This window comes from Haliotis rubra, unplaced genomic scaffold (assembly GCF_003918875.1).
Source record: "Haliotis rubra isolate DU_JTF1 unplaced genomic scaffold, ASM391887v1 Scf1, whole genome shotgun sequence".
Taxonomy (NCBI): domain Eukaryota; kingdom Metazoa; phylum Mollusca; class Gastropoda; order Lepetellida; family Haliotidae; genus Haliotis; species Haliotis rubra.
In genome coordinates this window covers 9,630,325-9,654,254 of record NW_025764891.1, presented here as the reverse complement: position 1 = coordinate 9,654,254, position 23,930 = coordinate 9,630,325, and the positions used below count along the sequence as shown (strand labels likewise).

General features: G+C 39.3%; 1 protein-coding gene across 2 annotated transcripts; it reads left to right on the top strand.

Annotated features, from left to right (window-relative positions):
* Nucleotides 1–1,157: 1,157 nt before the first annotated feature.
* Nucleotides 1,158–23,930, top strand: LOC124282479 (beta-sarcoglycan-like). Of its 2 annotated transcripts, none has more exons than XM_046718584.1 (8): nt 1,158–1,162; nt 13,450–13,683; nt 14,213–14,398; nt 14,923–14,959; nt 15,572–15,729; nt 21,073–21,213; nt 21,880–22,076; nt 23,556–23,930. In XM_046718584.1, the coding sequence occupies exons 2-8, from the start codon at nt 13,453–13,455 to the stop codon at nt 23,566–23,568; spliced, it is 963 nt and encodes a 320-aa protein (XP_046574540.1). In that variant the 5' UTR covers nt 1,158–1,162; nt 13,450–13,452; the 3' UTR covers nt 23,569–23,930. The 2 variants fall into 2 exon arrangements, with proteins under 2 accessions (XP_046574540.1, XP_046574477.1); XM_046718521.1 differs by lacking the exon at nt 1,158–1,162 and adding an exon at nt 12,659–12,688.

Here is a 23,930-nt window from a genome sequence, read left to right as displayed (position 1 = left end):
TCATTAAAAATATGGCATCGAATTTCAGACGCCTTTTTTCTTTATCTGTTGTAAGCGGAGACTCTTTGCGCGGCGTTCTTCTGGAGGAGCTGCGATTTTGTCAGCTGTTTTGACTGCGGGATCACGGATCTGTTACAGCATCAACACATGATGTAAATATCGCCGCTTTATTAATAGTAGCTGAGTTTTGGGAGCATTATGGATGAACTAGACTCATCGCAATGAAAGTGATGATGAACATATTTCATATAGAAGTAAATGGATTTGTTTATTTGGCCTCTGTCTCACTGTCCCTGAACCACATTACTTTCCCTACTGCCTAACCTTCCCCGCAATGCTAAAGCCCTAAATAAAGCTAGTCTAGATTTCCTCAGGTCTGAATCTCCCATCTCACTGGGGCTCCTTTTCAATATAAAGGGGATTATTTGTTATTATAAAAATTATATATATTCAGAGACTAAGCGTTAATCTAAGTTGGTCTCTGAAGGCCCAAAAGCGGATATATTTCATAAGCAATCAACCATTCATTTTCATCCTAATTTCAACTCTAATATTAATCTTGGAAGCTCGTTGATGCTGTATCAAATAATGTTTTAAATTTTCTATCTATTTTACTAGACCAGTGATCTTAAATCTCTCTAGTCGAATCTAGAGTGGATCAGACAATCCAAAGATTGATATCATGATCCATGTTAATCAGAACTGATATCTAGTCTGTCTCACAGTCCCTGAATTATTTTCCCTTCTGCCTGATCCTTTCTGCAATGCTAAAGCACTAATGAAGCAAGTCTAGATTTCCTGAGGTTCCTAATCTCCCTTCTCACAGGGGATGCTTTTCAATTTAAAATGGTTTGTTTTCTGTCAAAATTATGTATGTTCAAAGACTAAGCGTTAGTCTAAGGTTTTTCCTAAGGGGCGACTAAATGGATCGAGTGGTCAAACTTGGACGATTGCACGTCAATGTAGTGTATTGTTGAGAGTGACTTTAAAAGTCTAATAATTGATAAAGGCGTATTGTAAGAAACAGAAAGTCACATAGTCTTATACGATATGTCAAGTTGCAAAACGTTTGAGTATCTGAGATTAGGCACTGAAGACAAGGCGTGCTAATTAAGGAGGTGCTGGGAAAGGATGAATTAACTGTCGTAGAAAGTTGGTAGAGGTTGCTTGATCGTTTGGTAGCTGGTATTGTATTACATATATTAACCTAGATGTTAATGTTTACCAGTGAAGAGTCTGGAGTTGCCTTGTGGTTAAAGCTTTTTTTCGACACACCGAAGATCCGGGTTCATTGTGGACAATGTGCAATGGTTATTTCGGGTAGCCCACTCCGACGTATTGCTGGAATATTGCTAAAAGTTGTTTCAAACCTCACCCACAATTACCCCACTTACGTGTGTATAAAATATGCGCAAAAATCCCTACAAGACTTGAACGAATAACTAGTCCCACACATGGCAGTAATTACATCGTCTAGACCTAGATTGGAACTGGTTTCCAGTCTACGGGACATGTAAAACAAGTAACGTGTTGTTTGAAATTATAAAACGAATATCTATTTTGAGATATAATGTTTGGCAGCAGGAATTCTACAATTCTGTCCATGAAAGCTGTCTGGTAGGTTCTTGTCACAAGTGACCTTTTGTCATAATGGAATGAGTTGTCCCTGTGTTTGTTTGACATGAAATGAAGGTTTGTCTTGATCAGCATCCGCAGTCATCGCCGCCGTCGTCGTCATCAATCCGATATGATCCGGGTTACAAATTTAGCAACCTATGCCTGATGGTGCGAGCCACGGGATCGGGTGGTCAGGCTCGCTGACTTGGTTGACATCGTATCCAAATTGTGTAGATCGATGCTCATGATGTCAATCACTGGATTGTCTGCTTTAGACTCGATTATTTACAGGCACCGTCATAATGCTGAAACAACAAACAAACCAAAATCATCATCGTGGTCTTCAACATCATTCTGAAAACACGCACAATCCACTGTTCCAGTAACAATACTCGATGGAAGCACTGATGGGTATAATTAGGTCGGTAAAAAAGCAAACATGCAATCTGTTTTAGCACTGTAAGTAAATATATACGTGTTATTGTATATTATTTGTTGGATACTCGTAACTACTTACATGTCTGAGCTGATTGGACTGAATTCACTGATGACATTCTCGAGGTACATCAACACATGTACAACAGCAACGCTACATGTGTAGGTGAAAAACACCATTTCTTCGACACAACCGCGTTGAAGATAACGAGGGAGGTATTTCTGGGCAACGTACTCGATAGCCTTGCTCCAAAACTGTACTGAATGCTAAGCCCAAGGATGTATAGTATTTCTATCCTTTAAAGCGGCAAGTCTAGAGAAGCGGAAAGTACAATCTAAGGACGCCAGTCGTTTTGAGGGACAATGCTTTAATTGTATTTATATATTTTTAGAAATTATCATTTACATTATTATTTATTGCCTTACAGACTTGTGCAAGTCTACGGGGCAACGTACTCTCCAACAACACAGATCCTTGTGGGCAACCTAGTCTGTTATACAGACCCTGAAACAAATATATCCCAAAAGGCCCATGCAAGTCTTTAATATGTAGCAAGTCGTGAGCTCTCCACAGTTTCAGGAAATGACGAAAGCCTCTGGGCTCCTTTTCATTATATTTTATGATTATTTTTTATGAACAGTATTTTTCTGTAAAATATGTTCATTTCAGAGGCTAGACGTTAGTCTATGGGCGGTCTACTGTAACCTAGTACCTCTCCCATCGAGCGGTCAGCGCGTCAACGTGTTGGCATATATCAAGATCACATCGACACTACCATAATGTTAGTCTGTCTCACAGTCCCTGAACCACATTATTTTCCCTACTGCCAAGTCCTCTCTGCAGTGCTAAAGCCCTAAATAAAGCAAGTCTAGATTTCCCCAGGTTCAGGATCTCTGGTCTCCGTGGGGCTCCTTTTTAAATTAAACGGCTTGTTTGTTACTATCATAATTATATATATTCAGAGAATAAGCTTTAGTCTACCATAATGTAGATAACGAGAGTTGTAAAAATGGTCATGAACGGAACGAGAAAGTTGTCTTGAGATATCCAGTGTTGAGATAAAGAGAGCGCTGTTCAAGATAATCTTGTTAGACATAAAAAGCGTCATTCCGAGATAACTGAACTTGTAACGGTAAATTTGAAAACGCTTGCCTTTCGTGATTTGACTGGGTTTGGTCAGTTAAGAACAGTGCGTCTTTTATCTTGTTGACATTTCAACTTCTCTACATCCCATGGATAACTAAACAACCCCAGCATTGGCTGAAAGTTCCAGCCATAAACCAGATACGTTCCATGAATTTAACGAGTACCATCACAGATCTGAAAACATGTTGACATGGGCGCCATATTTCGGCCATGTTGTTTTCGGCAACTGGATTGTGCTTGGGTTGGGTTCCAATTATGTCTTTCAACAACAGCAAGGCGGAACTCTCACTGAACCGTATCAGAATGACCATCGCTAACGTATCTGAACCATTCCCGAGTGACCTCCTCACCTCAAAAAATGAAATTTTGTTTTAGAGGTTTAGAATTTTTAAATGTACCACGATATTTTTATAAAAAGGTAAAATATTTGTTGATATTCCCGATTTCGATCACCCTTGTATTTGTTCGCCCCTCCAAAAATAATGTATATGTGTGGTTCAGGAAAATAAATACGTTGCAGGAACAGAACATGAAAAATGTGAGCTGACAGATCCGTGGAGAACGCTCTGCGTGTTATCACTTTTGACGTCAAGAATGAAACTTTGGTGTATCTGAACCGCCAAAAATACATGTATTCAACAAATTGGCATTTATGAATACATGATGGGGGATTTGTACTGGCGCTTTTAAAGTTTTTAAAGAAGGGACTGACTGAACAGCTGCGGGGGCATCATCTCTAATTATAACACAGCATACGTTCTGAGAATTACACTGTGGCCCACAGCTTGACATTGGTAATGACATAGGAAAGGGTTAATATGATTGTTGTGCTGACCCAAATGTTACTACTGAGCCACAACATTCTGTAGCTCACCTGAACATTTATTGGTTATATAATAAGACAAATTAACAAGAAATGTTAAGCAATTGTACGCAGCATTTCAGATATAATGTATATATCTGCATATGAAGGTTTCGTAGTGTTATTTTTATAGCCAATTTTTTTAATAGTATGATGAAATGTAAATACAATATTGTCTTTTAGGACTTTTTGCTGGGTTGGGTTTTTGTTTTGTTTCTTTGTCAAGTTCATCTGCAAATAAAACAACTGTGCGGTTTAATATTATAATATAAGGATATAACGAACTGAGCTTGAACCGTTAACCGAACAATAAACCATGTCTTCACTATGATTTATCACGCGAAGAGCAAACTTCGAGGAAAGCGAAAGTGATTTGATGGCCCCATGGACTTCGCCACTTCCGGTGAAAGATATATCATAGATCACGTGAAGAGCAAACTTCGGGTAAAGCGAAAGTGATTTTGATGGCTCCATATGTAAGATATGTCATTGGATTGTGTGTTGAGGACTTATTGAAACGCAATTCTGTTACTATATAATAATGAACCTGCCTAGGGTTATCTCGATATAGAATCTTTCCTCTGTGGTCAAAGTAGTGACTTAATGGATTAGGTGGTTAAGCACGGCGACTTGGTTGATTGTGTGTCCGTGTAACATAACGGCGTTAGACGTTGGTCATAATATCAACCACTGGTTTATCTGTCCTGCCAGATTATTGTTCACAGGCAGCCGTCATTAAGTAGAAATGTTGCTAACTACAGAGTAAGACATTAATCAACAACAAAAACATTTCACGACATATATTTCACGGGCTCGATGCCCCACATAGATACATGATATTGCTGGAATATTGCTGAAAGCGGCGTAAAACCGCACTCACTCACTCGCAGCAAAATGTGACGGTTCCACCACAGTGTTTTATACACTGTACCGAGACATTGTTTTCCTGTTTAATATTACTTACTGTAAAAAAAATAGTATGGCTTTAATTTGTATCTGTGTCTGAACGCTAGCTGGAGTATTAGTACAATGATAGTCTGCCATACAAACCCTGAAACAAATATATATCCAAGAAAGCCCATGCAAGTCTAGAATTAGTCTGCGTCACAGTCCCTGAACCACATTATTTTCCCTACTGCCAAGCCCTATTTGCATTGCATTATATATATTCAGGGACTAAACGTTAGTCTAGTCTAGAATATGTTGCCAGTCTATATGTCCAAAGTTTCTGAAAATGAAGAAAATTGTTTTGGTCTTTTTTCATTATGAACTGTTTTTTTTATTTGTAAAATATGTTCATTTCAGAGACTAGTTGTTAGTCTAGTACGATGGCATCTATCTTTATTTTACATTGCAAGTATGCTCATTTGTTCGTTCTCATAGAATATGCTGGGTGGCTTTTCTATCAATACAGCATCTCGAAACAATGTTTACTTCTTAAAATAACCAAAACATTTTATTAAAAACAAATTTGGGGCTACTTTTACTTTCCATTTTATTATTGTATTCGGTGATTTTCACAATCATTTTGTGTGTTGTACAAACATTAAATTAAAACTTCTTGTCGCGAAAACCCTTTTTATAATTTTGGCGAATATTTTCGTAAACCTTCTTCGAAATTGATACGTCTTTAAAATATCGCAGTGCAAGTTTTCCTAACTGTTTTTTCAATTAGCGTTTCCCTTCACGACCGAGGTCAAGTTTGCCGCTTGCCTCCCATAAACATATGTTGTGGGAAGCTGCTAATTCAATCGGCCAGCCTCGTCGATTTCCGTATAACGGCGATGTGATCCGAGTGAGTCTCTCGAGACATGATGAACATATTAAGCGTGTTGTCCCACATACAATGATGGTCCGTGTCTCGCTCAACACCACATGTCAAACAGCTTCACGACACTCTGGATCTCAAACACAGCTGTTGAAAATATAAACCCTGACGTTAGACGACCAGAATATCGCTGATAATGAAGATAGGTGTCATGTAAACACGTATCCCCCGGAGATCGGCTTACACCTCGCAGATATGTTTCTTGGAAATACTACGAATTCGTCCGTAGTAAATATCGGATAGAATAAGTCTGATCTGGCCTAGTGGAGCTGCAGCTCTTAATTTAATTCCTTTGTTTCTTCGTGCCGATTGTATAAATGGGAGTTTGTGTCACGTGTTTAATTCTCCTCATAAGTTACACTGTACAAAAAGATTAAGGGATTGGTCTCCAATACAACGATATTGTGGTCTCCCAGGATATACAGTTTAACAAAGGGAAAACACTTTGCGGAAACACAGCACAGTATCTAGACTAACCAGGGGCGTAGGAACGGTTTTCAGTGTGTGTGTGTGTGTGTGTGTGTGTGTGTGTGTGTGTGTGTGTGTGTGTGTGTGTGTGTGTGTGTGTGTGTGTGTGTGTGTGTGTGTGTGTGTGTGTGTGTGTGTGTGTGTGTGTGTGTGTGTGTGTGTGTGTGTGTGTGTGTGTGTGTGTGTGTGTGTGTGTGTGTGTGAAGAGAAAATATGGAAAATCAAAATGAAATTGCAGTTATGGTAAGGTAGATACGGTTTCGTCTTGAAAAAAGTTTGTTTTGTTTTGGGGTTTTTTTGGGGGGGAGAGAAACGTTCGCATGGTCTGGTCGACTCCAGTAGCCATGTCATTGGCGGATCCAGAGGGGGGTGACTAAAGACCGCATTGAAGTTAATGTTTTGCATTGGCGAAGCCAAGGGGTGGGGGGTGTCGACACACCACACACACACACACCACCACACACCTTTGAAAATTCCTGGATCCGCCTTTGCATGTGAAGAATACCTTCTTTGTATTATACACTGAAGATACAGGTTGTAAACTGATGTGGGAATATTTTGTTTATAAGCATACATCTTTGGAAAATTAGCACGATTGATGTTCTTAGCTGTTGAGATTGACCTGACAAGTTGATAATTGTAGAAATTCAATCCCCGGTACACTAAGTGAGCACCAACGCCATTAATGCAAAGAAATGGTGATTTCGGGTTGGCATTTGAATATCAGTCAAATGATGTACCGCTAGACAGTGTTATCTTTATCAAACATCAACATAAAATCTTTACTCAAATCATAGCCACTCAGCCCATGGTCAAAGATAGGTTTGTTGTGACTAAATCTAATGAATATGCATGAATGGGGTAACTTTGTCTTCTAATTATTGTTTTCAACGTGATAAATGCAGATAAAACGGTGTTGGTCTTGTTCCGTCACATATTTCTCGATAAGGGGAAATAAAATCTCAAATGTTCATTTAACAATGACGGACACTATCCATTCTTTGATGTTTCAATCAACTTTTTAAGCATTTCAGACCTTAGCCAAGAAACATGTATGTATAATGAACCTTTGTTTTGACATGTAGTTCCTGGAGTATTTTTTATATTACAAACATATATTTTGCGTCTATGATTGTTGCACTTAAAATGAATTAATTCTGAGTAAAAAGCACTCCCGAGTTGATTTATACGAAGATTCGTGACCGTAGTCAATATTCCTGATCCCTGTTCATAACAAAGGCTGTACCCCGCGGTCAAACAATAACTCACCCCCTTGGTGACTAAACAATACTTTAAAATCATGGCAATAAAACAGCTCCAGACTGAACCTTATGATAATGAAGCAATCCTCTCATTTATCGACCATGATAGATGAAATCTCGTACATGAACGAAATCCCGTGTGACAGACACGTGACCCCTCGCGGCCATAGACGATCTGGACTGTCACGCTTCAGTGCTATGAGTCGGACATCTTTCTTTGTAGGATGATAATTCTTTTTGACAATACAGGCTTTGCTAGAGTGCTTAATTAGCCAGATGTATTTTCATCTGGGGTCGAATTTCTGTATGGTGGGATATGAAAAGGAGGAGAGTGTCAAATATGATGAATAATTTCTATCACGATTTAGACAGTGCTCGCAGAGGTTTAATCGGTTTACCATTTTGTTTCAGTGTTGCTTCTTTGTTGTACAAGTTGGTTCAAATCCAATTGTCGCGACAACAGCGCGACAAAGAACTGGCTAGCTATTCTCGAAACGTTCGTAGCCCTACGAACTTCTTAAGCCCATTCTTAACACATTGGCTACGATCAAAGTTAAGAATTCTTAGGGCTACGAACGTTTCGAGAATAAGGGCCCTGGGCATTTGTATAGTATTCTGAATTGGTAATAACGTCAAAACAATTTGTGTTGTTGCTTGTTGCATATGTGAATAATTTTCAATGAAGAAACTGATGTTTTATAACGGAGGGTTTTGTTTAGCTCTGTTCAAAGTCTGTTTTGAAAGATATGTCAATAGATTATGTGCTTATAAAAGGCAAGTCGAAGAACGTTTGTCTTTTTTAACAATATTTATATGTTTTAGAAATTATTATTTAAACCAATAATCATTTGTGAAAGTCTAGGTTATTTTTTGAAAATACGGTAATTTATCACCACGACTTGGTAGTGACTCACAAAGTGATCCCCTCCTTTGATAATGGTCGGAAACATACAAGGGATTCTGCCAGTGGCGTGGGTTTCCTACGATTATAGAAAGGGTTTATCATGTTATCTGGAAAACCTTTCGTTTTTAGACGTTAGAGTGAGATGATTTTTTTTTTTTGATAGTTTTAACTTTACATGTTCGGGATGGACAGTCAGTAATACATTTGATCTTAGTCTGTCTCACAGTCCCTAGACCGCATTATTTTCCCTCCAGCCCAGCCCTTTCTGCAAGGGCGGGGGACACCAGAAATGGGCTTCACATACATTTAGAGAGCCTTCGTTTATTGGAATATCAGTGACGGTTTAAAGATTTCGGGATACAAGGCCCTAGGAAGAAGTTTACAGCGTAAAACCACGAACCTTTCGATCAACATTTGAAAGAAAAATTACGCGAGAGTACGAGCGACGATCTTTCTCTGGTGTAATCACACGCACGTGCGACGCAGACGACAGGTGACACGGTCTGATTGGAAATGATAAATAGCCGAATATTCACTTCCTTGGACGAGATATTAACTAAGTAAGTTTATACGGGACACGTGGATTGATCGGTCCCCGACTGAGACTGGTATTTTGTGTAGGATCACCTGTAATGTGAGTCTAATTATTAATTTCTTGTGAAGTCCCTGAACTGTTACACAAACGTTTGCTTTCGGAAAATAACTAACGCCCTTTGTACGACTTTAACTAATATGTTTGGACCATTTTTTTGCAAGGTAATTATTACAAACGACACGTGAAAGGTAAAATCTAGATTTGTGTTAAGCTTTGATTTTGTTTAAACGCTTAACAATGAATTATTGACATGGTTGTCAGATGTTTGTCTTGAAAATAGGTCAATAAGAGAGTATGGTTTTGCGCAGCTTTTAGAAATATCCCAGCAGTTTCACAGCATGTGACACCAGAAATGAACTCCATAAACGCATGAAAAGAGTTGTGGGTTTAAGTGGTGCCTAGTGGTGTTTCCTGTGAGAATATATGTTCTACGGACATCTTTGTGCTTGTACGTGAAGATTCTGGTGTCCCCCGCCGTGATATTGCTGGAATATTGCTAAAAGCGGCGTTAAACTAAACTCAGTCAGTCAGTGTACGTGAAGGAGTCGATGAAAGAACGTCGGATGGATTGAATGTAGCTTATCGTAACTCGTAATCGTGGATTATTGTACATGCATCCGATCACAGCATTGTCTGGTCCAGGATACATGCTCACATGACATCATGCATGATATACATCACAGGGGCGTGTCACGCTTAGAAACAGCGTTAGAAAGACATATAGGTATATAGACCCTACCCTAGTACTATATAAAAGGATATATTACTAGAGTAGGGTCTATATACCTATATGTCTTTCTAACGCTGTTTCTAAGCGTGACACGCCCCTGTGATATACATGGGATACTGACGGATAAGGACAGACAAAGAGCATGCCATGTCTGTACTCGTGCTTCGTTACTTACATACAGACAGGTGAGTTGTACCAATTCGGACTGCCCAGTCGTCTAAGGCGAACAATTCACTGTGCAGAGTTACGCCTCTTGGGCACCCAGAACCGTATGATTTTGGATTCGAATCTCGTTTCGTCCCGATTATTTTTCCAAAGTTTGTCAGCAGTGTACCCGTGCCCGCAGTACAAGGTATGTGCAGTTAATGTTACGCCATAGGATCACATGACATCCACATTACACGTGGAGTGTCACACTGGCGTCGCCTGAATTATGTTCTTAATAGTTAGCGAGAACAACGTATTCGGGTGTACCTTAGCATGTGCTGGTCTTGTAGTCTGTCTCACAGTCCCCGAATTAGTTTCCCCTTCCTCCCAGCCCTATCTGCAATCCTAAATCCCCAAATGAAGAAAGTCGAGAATACCCCATCTGTAAAAGGAAATTTGTGTTCTATCATAATTATATATATTCAAAGCGTTAGTCTAGCCTTGTTCCACAAAGATGGCTAGAAGGTGCGAAAAGTATAGATAGTTATGTACTGATATCGGCTCTTACTATCCAGTATCTGTTGGTCTAATCAGTGGATCTCAGATGGTAAATGCATAACAGGTATAAGCTTGGTACGATTTCCAAGCTATTCTTATTACTCATTTACTTTAATTCCAAAGTACTCTGGCACACAGACCCTGCAACACAAATACCTCCTACAGCCCAAATACGTGTACAAGTCTGTAATGTTTGGCAGTTCTAAATTGCCACAGTTCCATGAAAACGAAGAAAGTCTCTGATCCCTATTGATCATAGCTTATGAACTTCAAGATATTTAAGAAAGTTGCTTTCTATTCCTTTCATGGAATAGATATTAGTTTATTGGAATGGGAATAAAGTCGCGAATTGATTTCGTAAGGAATGTATTAAATTTTAAGCTACAAATTTTACATAGACATTATCAGTTGTAAGGATATTACTATTCAGATCAGTTTGGAGAACGGCTGGTGTCGTTGAGTATTCCAAGAAGATAAACGAAGTTATCTCCCTTTTCCTTTTAGCTCATTGAAAATTTGACGCTACCTGCTTATTGACCTTATTGAAATTCATCGACTACAACATCTCTTAGTCTATTTGACGAGCTTTCTAAAATGAATTACAAAAGTGTAAGGTTTGGGACTGCCGAACACTAAAATTTAAAATGCTTTCCAGATAAAGAAACAGAAACAGTAATATAAAGCTTCGCAGAGACGAACTAAATGAGCTTGCAGTTCAAGTATCGTCCGTTGCAGATCAACGCTTTGTTTCGCGTGATCCATTCTTTCTTACTTCGCGGTAGCGCCCGCACCAAATGTCGTAAATATTCTTGAACGGTATTTTTTGCATCCCACCGAATTACTGAACATGTGCACTTTCAGTAATACAAACCGTGACGTTTGTGGTGAGTAAGTTTTAGGAGGCTTTTAACAATTTGCTTCACACATTGTACCCATGTGGCGAATCGAACCCAAGTCTTCGGCGTAGCGAGCGAACACTTTAACCACTTGGTTTCCCGACTGCCCCTTCAAGTGAGTGGATATTGTAAGGAAAGTACTATATTTCAGTTGGCTCGTCACGCCAAAGACCCGGGTTCGATTCCCTACATGGGTACAATGTGTGAAACCCATTTCTGGTGTCCCCTGTCGTGATATTGCTGGAATATTGCTAAAACAAAACTCACTCACTACCATATTTCTTTAAAAACAGTAATATGTAATAACCTACTATGACAAATACGTTACGCAATACAGCATTTGTATTTTATTTATTATATTTGTCTTTACCGACCACAGTAAGTGATAACGTAGAACAATAGAAACTTATGTCGTTTGTTTCAACCCCAAAATTTATGGGTTCATAAAGCAAAAAAAATTGAATAATTTCTTGAAAGACCTATTTGTCTAACCCCTTGAGTCGATGAATGGAATGAAGATGGCCTTTATATTTTAAGAGAGGCTATATTAGTCTTTTCACAATAGTCTTTCTCACAGCTTCTGCAGGAGACATAGTATTTTCCCTTCTCGCCTAGCATTTATGTTACTGATCTTGATGAAGCAAATCCAATTTTCCCAGCTTTTGAAACCCCTGTCTGAGTTTCTTTTCCAATATAAACAAAGTTTACATATTGTCATATACAAAGAGCAAGTCTGTATTCACACGTGACGTTCGGTAATGATGAACCGTCCGTAAAATCACCCGTCTGAACAGTAAAGCAGATTTAGATGACGTTCATCTCATACCCTTGTCAAAAGAGGTGTCGGATTGTCTTAATGACCAATACAAACGTGCTATTTAATCTTCTGGTTTTGAATGTTGTTTGCAGAGTTGGGGGTTCTTTTTCATTACATAGTCGGGCTGCAGTCGGAAATTTTACTGTCGCTTCACTGCAGTTTTTGCATGTGGAAACTGTATTCTTATCCCATTTTTTTGCACACTTAATACCTGTCTGCACACTTTTTCATAATCCTTAAAGCTGACTACAATTAAAACAAGACGTTTCAGTGTGAACGAACACTTCCCACGAAAGAGTACGAGTGTATCTCAGTTCTGGTTGCGACATATGCGATGTGTTCTCAATCAGTTTCCGTTAAATTCTCTGCTAACTTTTTGTTCAATGCTAACTTCCAAAATGGCTGTCGACGAGTTGGGAGAGGTAAAACAACTTTGAAAAGTATTTCTCTTAAAGAAGCGCGAGGGTTTGAGGTCATTTTGTTTCCTGATATATAATCTCTCGAACACCATGGAAGCAATTATTTGCGTATTTTGTTTGCGAAAATGAAAACTCCGTTTCACGTGAACTATTTCAAGTGTCATAATCAAGATTTTCATTCAAGCACACTTTTATAATCATTCAGGTTAGAACTAGGTTAGTGATCACAACATATTTGTGATAGCACCCATGGTAAAGTGGCTAATCATTCTTCGAAAAGATTTCCGCCCGTAACCCCCGTGTTTTTATATATTACTTACCCTGTACATTTCAATTCTCCATTAAATACAGCTAGCTGCCTATCATTTCAAGGGTGGGTTACGGGCGGAACTCTTACCGAGAAGGCCTTGCATTGTGAGGCCCCTCTTGATAAAACTATTAAAATTATTCTTGAGAATAATTTAATTTGATAATGCATTTTATTTGAAAATATTTGATAATGATACTACTCTTTTCGTTTTACTTTGAAGATATTGTACATAGATTGTAAGAAAATATCAAAAGACAAAGGCTAATAACCCAACTAAGCTTGAAGCCTTGAAAATGACAATTGAAAGCCTTGTAAGGGACTTGAATTGTACTAGGTGTTCCTTATCAGTATGAACCTTGTTGATCTACCTCACTGAATAATGTGTGTCAGTGGTTACATTCTGTTGCCAGTGCCACGTTATGATTGTTATCACTGGTTATCTATTTATTGACAGCCAATGCAGCCAGGCCACTCCAATCAAGGAGTTGGAAGCACCAACACTTTGTCAATGAGGGAAAAGTCACATATGAAAAGAAGAGTGAACAAGGAGCACAATAGCAACTTCCGTGCTGGCTATATCAATATCAATGAGGAATACCTACACAAGACAGGAATACGGGGAAGAAAACGCTACTTCCTCTACTGCTTTGTTGGTTTCCTGGTGTTCCTTGCTTTGGTCAATGCCTTGGTATGGCCAACATAACTTTATGAAGTGACTTGGGGTTTTTTATATTTTTTTTTTTTGGGGGGTTTTCTTTTTTTTTTGTTAAGTCAACCAGCCTCATAAGATAAACAGACCCTTGAAGATTGGGGTTAGAATTGATCTTCAGTAAACCATGCTTGGTCAGGCTTCATGACGTCATCTTGGTTGATGCATGTCTTTGTATCCTGATTGCATATATCACTACCCATAAAAGCAATCTCTGGAATTCTGGAATAGTGCTGAGTGCCATTAATAAACAACAGGCAAAACAAAACAGCTTCAAGTGTTTGCATCTGTAAGGTTCTTTCACTTGAACCCTTTTAACTTGCTATGCCATGAATCCATTATGTTCTATCCATGATGATCTTATGACATTTGACGTCCATTCATTACCATGTCTTATCAAATAATTAGGAACTGTTCCATCATGTAACTGGTGAATATGGATTCTTTGTTAGAAACATGATTACTTATGGGCCATATTGAAATCTTTAGAAATATTTTTCATTTATAGGTTACAGCGTGGCTGATTTACAAGTTCAGGATTTATCATGTTGGGATGAAGCCATTGGAATTTGTGTCTGACATGAATATGCTACGTTTCTTGGAAGAGTCTGAAGTCCAAATCATCAAAATGTCCAATGCAAGGCTGGGCGGTCGGTATGAAAAGGATCTGAGCATGATTTCTAAAAATTCCACAGTAAGCACTAGTTTCAAAATGTCTTGTATTTAAGTGCCACTGGTTCAGTTGAAATATGTTCCCTGTGCCTCTAGTATATAAACATGATAAATGGTATACTTAAAAATCATTAGCTAGTGGGGGTAGCCTATGGGTTAAAGCGTTTGCTCGTCGTGCCAAAGACCTGGGTTAGATTCCCCACATGGTGTACAACGTATGAAGCCCATTTCTTGTGTTCCCGATATTGCTTGAATATTGCTAAAAGCGGTGTAAAACCATACTCACTTACTCATTAGCTAGTGAAAAATTATTACTGATTATCGATATGAATATTGTGTCATCAATAGTATCATACATAAACTTACTCACACAATAGACAAAGTAAGGTATTTAGGGGTGCTTCTAAATTATGTTCAGGACGTTGTTTTGTTAGTAATCGATATACTGGTAGAGTTTAACTTGTTCATTGTTGAAAGAAAGTCAGCTGCTTGAGTGTCAGTGTGATTGTGATGATGATGCACTACTAGAGTTGTCTTCCCTTTCAGATGTTCATTGGTGCAGAGAACATGCGGGGATCAGTCTGTAAGTGTATCATTGACTTCTAGATATTTAACTTTACCGAAAACACTGCTCTTGCAAATGATGTGATCATTGATAGTAGGTGATGGCATAGACTTGAGATTACAGTGTTTTGTCGTTACACCTGAAGCCTTTGTCTTGAGTATAGGATGCCAATTCCTGTCATGCTATTGTTGGAATATTGCTAATACTTATGACTTGGTTGATTGCGCCTGGTGATTTTGAACTAGCCCTGCTATTCAGAGAAAAGAAGAAAGCCATTATTTTAACCCAAAACCCTTATTGGCTGAATCAGCATTTAATGGGAGATATGCAAAATATAGAGACGACTTGTCCGATACCTAATCTACTGTTGAAAAACACATGATGCATCTTCAGAGTTTCAAAGTCAACAATACCATTATTCATACATGTACGAGTGCAGCTAAAATATATTTTCCTACATGCCTGGCACTTTGTTTTCATGGGTTGGGCATATTAATTGAACACACCTGAGTGATACAGGTTTGATATCAGAGGCAAATATCTGCTTTTCATGAGTTTGAAGGAAACAGTCAAGTGAATATTGTGTTGTGAATGGTGGTTAATTACATTGTTCTGTTTACCATGTTTCAGTGAAGCTGAAAAATGGCCTGTTCCGGGTATCAAGTGATAACTTCCTCGTCAAGGACAAAAACACAGGTGACACTTTGCTGCAGACAGGAATTGAACAGGTGGAGGTTCCTTTGAGACATGCCAAGAATCTCCATGCACTCACAGTCCAAGTTGGGAAGGTACCATGAGTGTCCGTGCATGATCTCAGCCCGTAGTGATCAACAAGGAAGTCAATTGCCCATGCTGCATGATGGAATGGTATATTAACAATCTTGCCAGGTACATGTCATTACTTAACCCTTAGTGTGCTTGTGAGACTCAGAGCATGATTTGTATGAGTGACGCATGCTATATTTGATGTGTAAATATCCCACTTAGAAATCTAATCTAGGATTCCAGATAATAGTAGATTGCTAGCAGCCAGTGCTGTTTTTGTGAAATGCCTTGATTGATCATTGTGATTTTGTTGATGGCATGTCATGGATATATCATGGGATGATGCTTATAACATCAGTCACTGGATTGTCTTGACCATCTGCTGGATAATGGGACCGCCTCCGTGGTGTAGTGGTTAGAGCGTCCGCCCGGAGAGCAGAAGGTCGCGGGTTCGATCCCCGACCTCGTTATACCAAAAGACGTTAAAATATGGTACTTGTTGGTCCCTGTCTGGCGCTCGGCATTAATGGGTACAACAAGGACTGGTCGGCTCGAGTCAGTATAATGTGTCTGAGTGGGGTATTCATGCTTCACTGCGGGATGGTATCTCAGTGAGCTAGCACTATAAAACCAGCTTCAGTCTGGGCAAGTACAAGCAGCCGCACATACACATACACACGTATGCACGTCGTCATGTGAGTGAAATGGCCTACCTTTAGAATACAGCACCACAAACTTTAAAAATACGTCATAATACCCTTTTACGTAATGTAATGTGATTTTGTTCGAAAGGACGTTCTAGAAACAATGCCCTATGACGCCTGCATGACAACACGGTTGTCCGGCTCACCGATAAGCTCCGCCACTGGTGCTCCATCTCTATGAGCTATGTCATTGCATAAGCCCACTCCAGTAGTTGTTATCATCTCTATTTTGAAGCACATGATATCATTGCATAAGCCCATATTTATTTGATGGGCTGCTGAGGTGTTTCCAGTGTATTGTATTTTGTAATTTACATATATATTTTGTCATTCAGTAATTTGCACAATCACATAGTTTTTATTAGTATTTTATTTTTCATAATAATGCATTACACTAGACCGTCCAGTCGGTCTTTGTGCCTTCGGTCAATGCATTCTATTTATTAGGATTAATTCAAGGGATTAGGGTTAGGATTAGGGCTAGGGCTAGGGTTAGGGTTGGGGTTGGGGACCTAATGCAATATAGTAGGTACATGTCCGGTCAATGCATTCTATTTATTAGGATTATTTCAAGGGGCTAGGGTTAGGGCTGAGGGTTTAGGGTTTGTTAGGGTTAGGGACCTAATCCAATATAGGTACATGTTCGATTGTAATACGTGAGTACCATTTGTTGTGTAGACTACTTTTTTGCAATGGCAAAAAACGGAAAGTACATTATGAAATGGTTAATGTGGAAATTTTGGGCTAATGGAAATTGGCAATTGTCCGCCTCTTTCACACGCAACAAAATTTTGTAAAGTAATGATTCAAGTCTAACTCACCTCGTGCCGGCACTACACATGCTCATGTCTCCCTCGCTCCTTAGTGCGATCCACATTATCCTTACAGTGTTCCTACATCACTTTTCTGTCACTCACCGATTTATATAAAAGCTGTCATTCATGCATGCACCGAGGAAATCTACATTGGCGCCTGGCGCCAACAACCCTTTTCAGTTTGAGGCATATCGGCTCATACCAGGAATTTGTAGATTACGAATGGGGCGAGTGTGCCAAATGGCATCGGATCCATTCGGCAATTGTCCGAAGAAAATCACGAGACACCAAGTCTACCCGTAGCATTTTGTCACATTGTGCAACATTGTGGCGTCACAGGAATGACTCGATAAATTTGCTTGTGCAACAGTGTGGACGGTTAGCTTAGCGAGCTAACAATCCGAAGGTCACGAAGTTCGCGTCCGGCGGGTTCTCACAAACTGGTTGCTTGTCTTAATGACCGTGACCTACGGCAGAGATCGTCCTCACGAGAAGTTGTGGTGCTGTATTCTAAAGGTGCTCCATTCGTCCCGTAGCATTCGTAATTGTCCGTGACCTATTCGACTCTTTCCGTTCATTTCAGTGTGGACGTGCTAAATTATCAGTACATTGTATGGAAGCATACAGATTTAGGTTCGCAACTGAGCTACGTCCACACAGTGTGGTCACGGACAATTACGAATGCTACGGGACGAATGGAGCACCTTTAGAATACAGCACCACAACTTCTTCTCAAGCACGACGTTAAACCCAATTTCACCTCACCTCACCTGCTGGATTATGGCTGGAATACTGCAGAGTGTGGCATTAAACAGCAAACAAACAAACAATATCCATATGGTTTTTGTCTGGTAATACTCAACCCTAGGGCTGTGTGTTTGATGTAAGAGCTGACAGTAATACTGATCAATTTTGATTTGCATCAAAGATGTTTAAACAGTCTTCTTTGGTCTTGTTCTGTTGAAGAGCAGTGCACTCTCTTATCTCAAATTTACGCCTACAGTTGGATTTCTTTTTATACAATTATTTTCTCAAAAATGTCAGTTCATAGTGATCAAGCTAGCTATTCTTGAAACAATCCAGCCCTACGAACTTCTTAAGCCCATCCTTAACAAAGGGTCAAAGGGGCTACGATCAAAGTTAAGAATTCTTAGGGCTAGGAAAGTTTTGAGAATAAGGGCCAAGGATGGATGTAGCAATGTTTGTTTAACATGTTAACCGCACAAGAACTGTCAAAAACAGATTGTTACATAGTGATTTGCAAACTGAAACTCAAAGGTTAACATGGTTAACCCTGAAATCATTTTTAATTCATACAGAACTAAACTGTGAAATCATTAAATAACCCGTATTCTTGAAACGTTCATAACCCCAAGAATTCTTAACTTTGATCGTAGCCAATGTGTTAAGAATGGGCTTAAGAAGTTTGTAGGGCTACGAAAGTTTCGAGAATAGCTAGCCTGGTCTATAAATTATCAGTACATTGTATGGAAGCATACAGATTTAGGTTCGCAATCGAAAATGTCAATACAGTGGGTCAAAGAAGTTGTAGCGGCAGCTACAACAGTGAGTAACAGGCCTTAGAAATGCAAGCAACCTGGGAAATGTTAAGAATTTTGTCGGTTTGATAGGCTTGACTTAGGCTTCAATCATCTGGAACAGTGTTGGCAGCTGGCAGGAATTGGATCCAATGTGTATCCAATCCAAGGATTGTGGACGTGACACAAACCAAAGTGAAAAGGCTCCTTTGGTTCTTATAAATTGCGCAGATCGATGCTCATGTTGTTGATCACTGGATTGTCTGGTCCAGACTTGATGATTTACAGACCGCCGCCATACAGCTGGAATATTGCTGAGTGCAGTGTAAAACTAAACTCACTCACTCACTCTTATATCGGTACAGTCATCCTTCTTGAAACTTTCTATCATGAAATATTGCAAGTGATCAGGCATGCCATGTACATGTTTACACAAAAGCTGAAAGCACTATGTTTTTCGCTAGCTCTTTATATTTTACCATTGTTTCCATCAGTTGATGGGGCGGTGGGGTAGCCTAGTGGTTAAAGCGTTGGCTCGTCACGCCGAAAACCCGGGTTCAATCCCCACATAGGTACAATGTGTGAAGCCCATTTGTGGTGTCCCCGCCGATGTTGCTGGAATATTGCTAAAAGCGGCGTAAAACCATACTCAGTCAGTCAGTCAGTCCATCAGTTGATGCCACTAACAGTTACTACAAATATAGTTACAAGAACCTCTACTGTCACATGGAAAATATGCATGGTATGGACTAGTTACAGTTGAAAATTTTGCCAGACACTGACATTTAACTTGTTGGTTTTACATGTTTTAGCAGACTGATGTTGAGATTTGTAATAATGACAGAGCTCAGATAAGATTTAGCTCATGTGGGTACTGTACCCACTGTATTTTATTGGAGTGGGTATTATGAATGTTGAGTGGGTATTTCATTTTCCATTAACCACTGCTTTCAGATATGTACAGTCATTTTACACACCTAAGTATTGTGTCATTGAGTAAGTTTACTAAGCAGGTATGTTCTGCCTTATGTCATACCTAATCAAAACCAACTTAAATATAAAGGGAAATGATTTCATAAAAATCAATCAGTCCTATACTGACAGTACAACACTTGTCCTATACTAACAGTACAACTTGATAGCAATCGATGTCTTTTTCATTACGCAAGCGATTTTTATTAGTATATTCCGTACGCATTTGTTTTAAACTCTTTGCGTATCTAACATTTTAAATGCGTAATTGGTACGCAACAATTATTTTTCAATGCGTAATTTGAAATTTTCTATGCGTATTTTACCCGGATACGCAGCTTATCTGGGCCTCTGAATGATATTGGTACTAAAATGTTACAATGTTAGTAGTGGACCCCTTTAATGTAACTGTGCTTGTTGACTGTGTGACATACAAGACTGTATGACATGTCAATTGTGTGTTGATTTGATATTATTACTTGTCAACAGTCCCATTTCTATCCTGATATGGATATGTGGTGTTGTGGTTAGAGTGAGTGAGTGAGTTTTGTTTAACACCACACTCAGCAATATTCAAGCTATATGGCAGCAGTCTGACCACCTGATCCCGTTAGTCGTATCTTACGACAAGCATGGGTTACTGAAGATCAATTCTAACCCAGATCTTCACAGGTCTGTGGTTAGAGTATTTGCACCACATACTGATCGTGTCACATGTCACTGGTTTGTATGGGCCCTTTTGATCTTAATGTCTTAAGCGTATGTTACAGTATGAGAATTACAATCCTCTTAGCGTCAAGATCATCTTGTGCAGTTGGATCCAGATGGATTCTGTAAATTGACATTGAGTCCCAGAAAATAGTGAGTGAGTGAGGTTTTCCGCTTTTTGCAACATTCCAGCCATATCGAGGCAGGGGACACCAGAAATGGGCACATTGTACCCATATGGGGAATCGAGCCTGACAGAATACCGCATGATGAGCGATTGCTTTAATCAATAGGCTACCCCACTGCAACCCCAAGAAAATAGTTTTCATATTTAAAAATATACGTCTACTAAAAATGTATCCCAAAGGAGCCCAGAACAATTGTCATTTTTCAACTGAGGCAGTCTCGACTTGCCCAATTATTCTAGACTTGAATTGGACTCCTTTATGTTTATTGATTTATGTTGTAATGTCTGGGAGACAGACTTAGTATGCTGTGACAAAGAGGAATGGTGTGGTGCTCATTAACCTTTGCATTCTCCCTCTCTTTGGGACAGATTTCTTCACATGGTTTTTATCTACACTAAACCAAATCTGTGGAGAGTACATGTGCGGTTGTGTGTTTTGCAGCTTAAAAGTCGAAAAGGCTACCCGGATATAGTGTTTGAGTCCCAGAAACAGATCAAGGTGGTTGGATCCGAGGGGGTGCAGGTGGAGAGCGGCAAGAGCGTCTCTATCGAACCCTCGAACTCTGTGAAACTCAACGCATCAGTGAGTACAACAACTACGCTTCCATATTTTAATGTCTAATAACAAGTATGCTTAAAATTTGAGATAAACAATCCATACATGTTAACTGTTTAATCCAGGTAAAAAAGTTCAAAGTTGTCAAAGTTTTGTATACTTAAACATTGCAACAGTTGTCTGGACAGGCATTCAATCCTTGGATAGTCAGCACTATTATATTCTGGGTTGTTAGACCCATAAAGATCCGGGTTAGAATATTGATCTTCATTGAACCCATGCTTGTCGTGAGAGGCGACTAACGGGATCGGGTGGTCAGAGCTGCTGACTTGGTTGACACATGTCATTGGTTTCCATTTGCGCAGATCGATGCTCATGCTGTTGATCACTGGATTGTCTAGTCCAGACTCAATTATTTACAGACCGCCATATAGCTGGAATATTGCTGAGTGTGGCGTAAAACTAAACTAACTCACTCACTCACTGGGTTGTGAGTGGCTCATTGTCCACATTGTCTTGTTTGGCAGTTCAGAGTTGTGTCCCTTAGGTGTGTCAGAACATTGTAATCAAGGCCTCAACTCAATATATGCCACAAGTATGTTTCTGGACTCAGAGCCGTTATGTGCATGAGAGTTTAGGCTTCCTGTCTGGGGTATTATATTACAGTTATGTTTTGTTTGTTTATTTAAACAGGAGGGCTCTATTCACTTTGATTTTGGGAGCAACATCTATCTGAACCAGAGTTTGCCAAGACTGTCACCTGGGTACCAGATTGACCCCAATCTTATCATCTACAAACTCTGTGTTTGTTCTGACAGTGGGAGAGTGTTTCGTGTTCCGATCACCGGATCCAACTCGGGTTGTAATACATTGAATGAAAGTCAGAACCCATGTGACTAGGGCTTCCACGGGTACTCGAGTACTCGAGGAAGAGTCGGGTTTAGCTGGACTCGAGTCCATTTTCTAGGACTCGAGGACTCGAAAAGGGGAAATAACTCAAATTATTGGGTTACATTGACAGACTGTCTGCCATGTGCTGAGCATGAGCGGCCGTTAACGTCTAATATTAAGATAAGATATAACTTTATTATCCCGGAGGAAATTCCCATACATCCAAACTGTCTCAAAATGAATATGTACACAATTCACAAAAATATACACAATAATTACATGCATAAAACGAAAGCTATTTACACAATAAAACTCACATGATATAATTCAATTAACCACATAGGTAAAGAGGCTGAATAATTCTAGTTGTTATCACATGGTGATAATTCAAATATTTGTTGCATTCACGAATACTTGGTGGTATGAAAGACTGTGAGGTCTGTTTGTTTTGAGGGAAGGTAATCGACAGCAGCGTCCAGAAAGAAGTACTTCAAAATGGTGAGATAAAATATGTTAACTATCAAATCTAATTTTAGTTGCCTTTTTGACAATCTGGCGCTCATAGATAAAGGGAATATACTCGAAATTTTGTTGGCAGTATTAACAATTTTGAAAAGTTTGTTTTTGTTGCGATCAGACAGACCCCCATACCAACATAGAAAATTGTAGGTCAACACACTTTGAATAAAGGTTTGATGAAAACTGTCATTACGGTTTTGTCAATGCCTTGACGATAATAAGGTTCAGAATCAGAAATTTGGCCAGTAACAGTGGCGTCATCTGCGAATTTCACAGTAAACAAGTCATTTAATGACAAGTAACAGTCATTGGTATACAAAACGAAGAGTACAGATGAAAGAACACAGTCCTGTGGAGCTCCAGTAGAGGTTGAGAGGAAAGAAGATTGATAGCCATTGACACTGACATACTGAGTTCTATGTACCCTGAATTCTTTAACCCATCTGATAATGATTTTATTAACGCCTAGATTAAATAGTTTACTCCTCATAAGGTGTGGCTATATGGTATTAGTTGTTAAAGTCTGCAGATGAGAGTAATTATTATACAGCGTTTGAGATTTCACTTCCTAAAATAATTAGGTAACTATCTTAACAGACATGGAGAACGATAAAAAATCAAATGTATGGGCGTATCTTGATCTGGATAGTGAAAAGAGAAAAATAACCAAATGCCGCCTGTGCGGTATATCACTGCGTTATGCAGGCAGTACAACCAGTACGATGAAAAAACAACATTTGGCAAGTAAACATCCAGATACTGATTCTGACCAATAGGAAATGTTAGTCACACGACGATATAAAGTCGGAAAGAAGCGTTCACTTGTGTGGTCGGAACACATGTCATGTCGGTTACGCTATCGTTTGTTTGAAAGGTATGAATTTCGAGTACTCGGGTCCGAGTCGAGTCTCACCCCTCGAGTACTCGAGTCCAAGAAAATGGACTCGTTGAAGCCCTACATGTGACTTATAACCTGTGCTTGTCCACAAGCCTCCATGTATTGGGAGAGAAGCCTTATTTAACCTTAATCATGGCTGTTGGTATGTAGACATTGAACTATGCAAATGTGATACTGATATAAACTTTGTCACTTTAATAAGCTCTGACAAATATGTTCAGCTTCAGCCTCTGAAATAAGATGCTTAGAGGTGCTAATGGACGAAGGGTAATTTGATTTTGAAGTTAGTTGAAATGGTATGACAAGATATTGACAAATCTATAAATCTCAGTGGACTGTCATAATTTTGTAAAAGATAATGCAAGATGGGGTTTGCACTGCTGGAAATATGGCCTTACATGATTGTGATTAGCTATACCATGGGAAGCTGTCATTA

Bases quoted from the DNA above. Each gene is read 5' to 3' on its own strand.
- LOC124282479 (XM_046718521.1), top strand. From the start codon at position 12,665: ATGGCTGTCGACGAGTTGGGAGAG. The intron at 14,399-14,922 runs GTAAGCACTAGT...CTTCCCTTTCAG, and splicing joins TGATTTCTAAAAATTCCACA to ATGTTCATTGGTGCAGAGAA. The intron at 21,214-21,879 runs GTGAGTACAACA...TTATTTAAACAG, and splicing joins CTGTGAAACTCAACGCATCA to GAGGGCTCTATTCACTTTGA.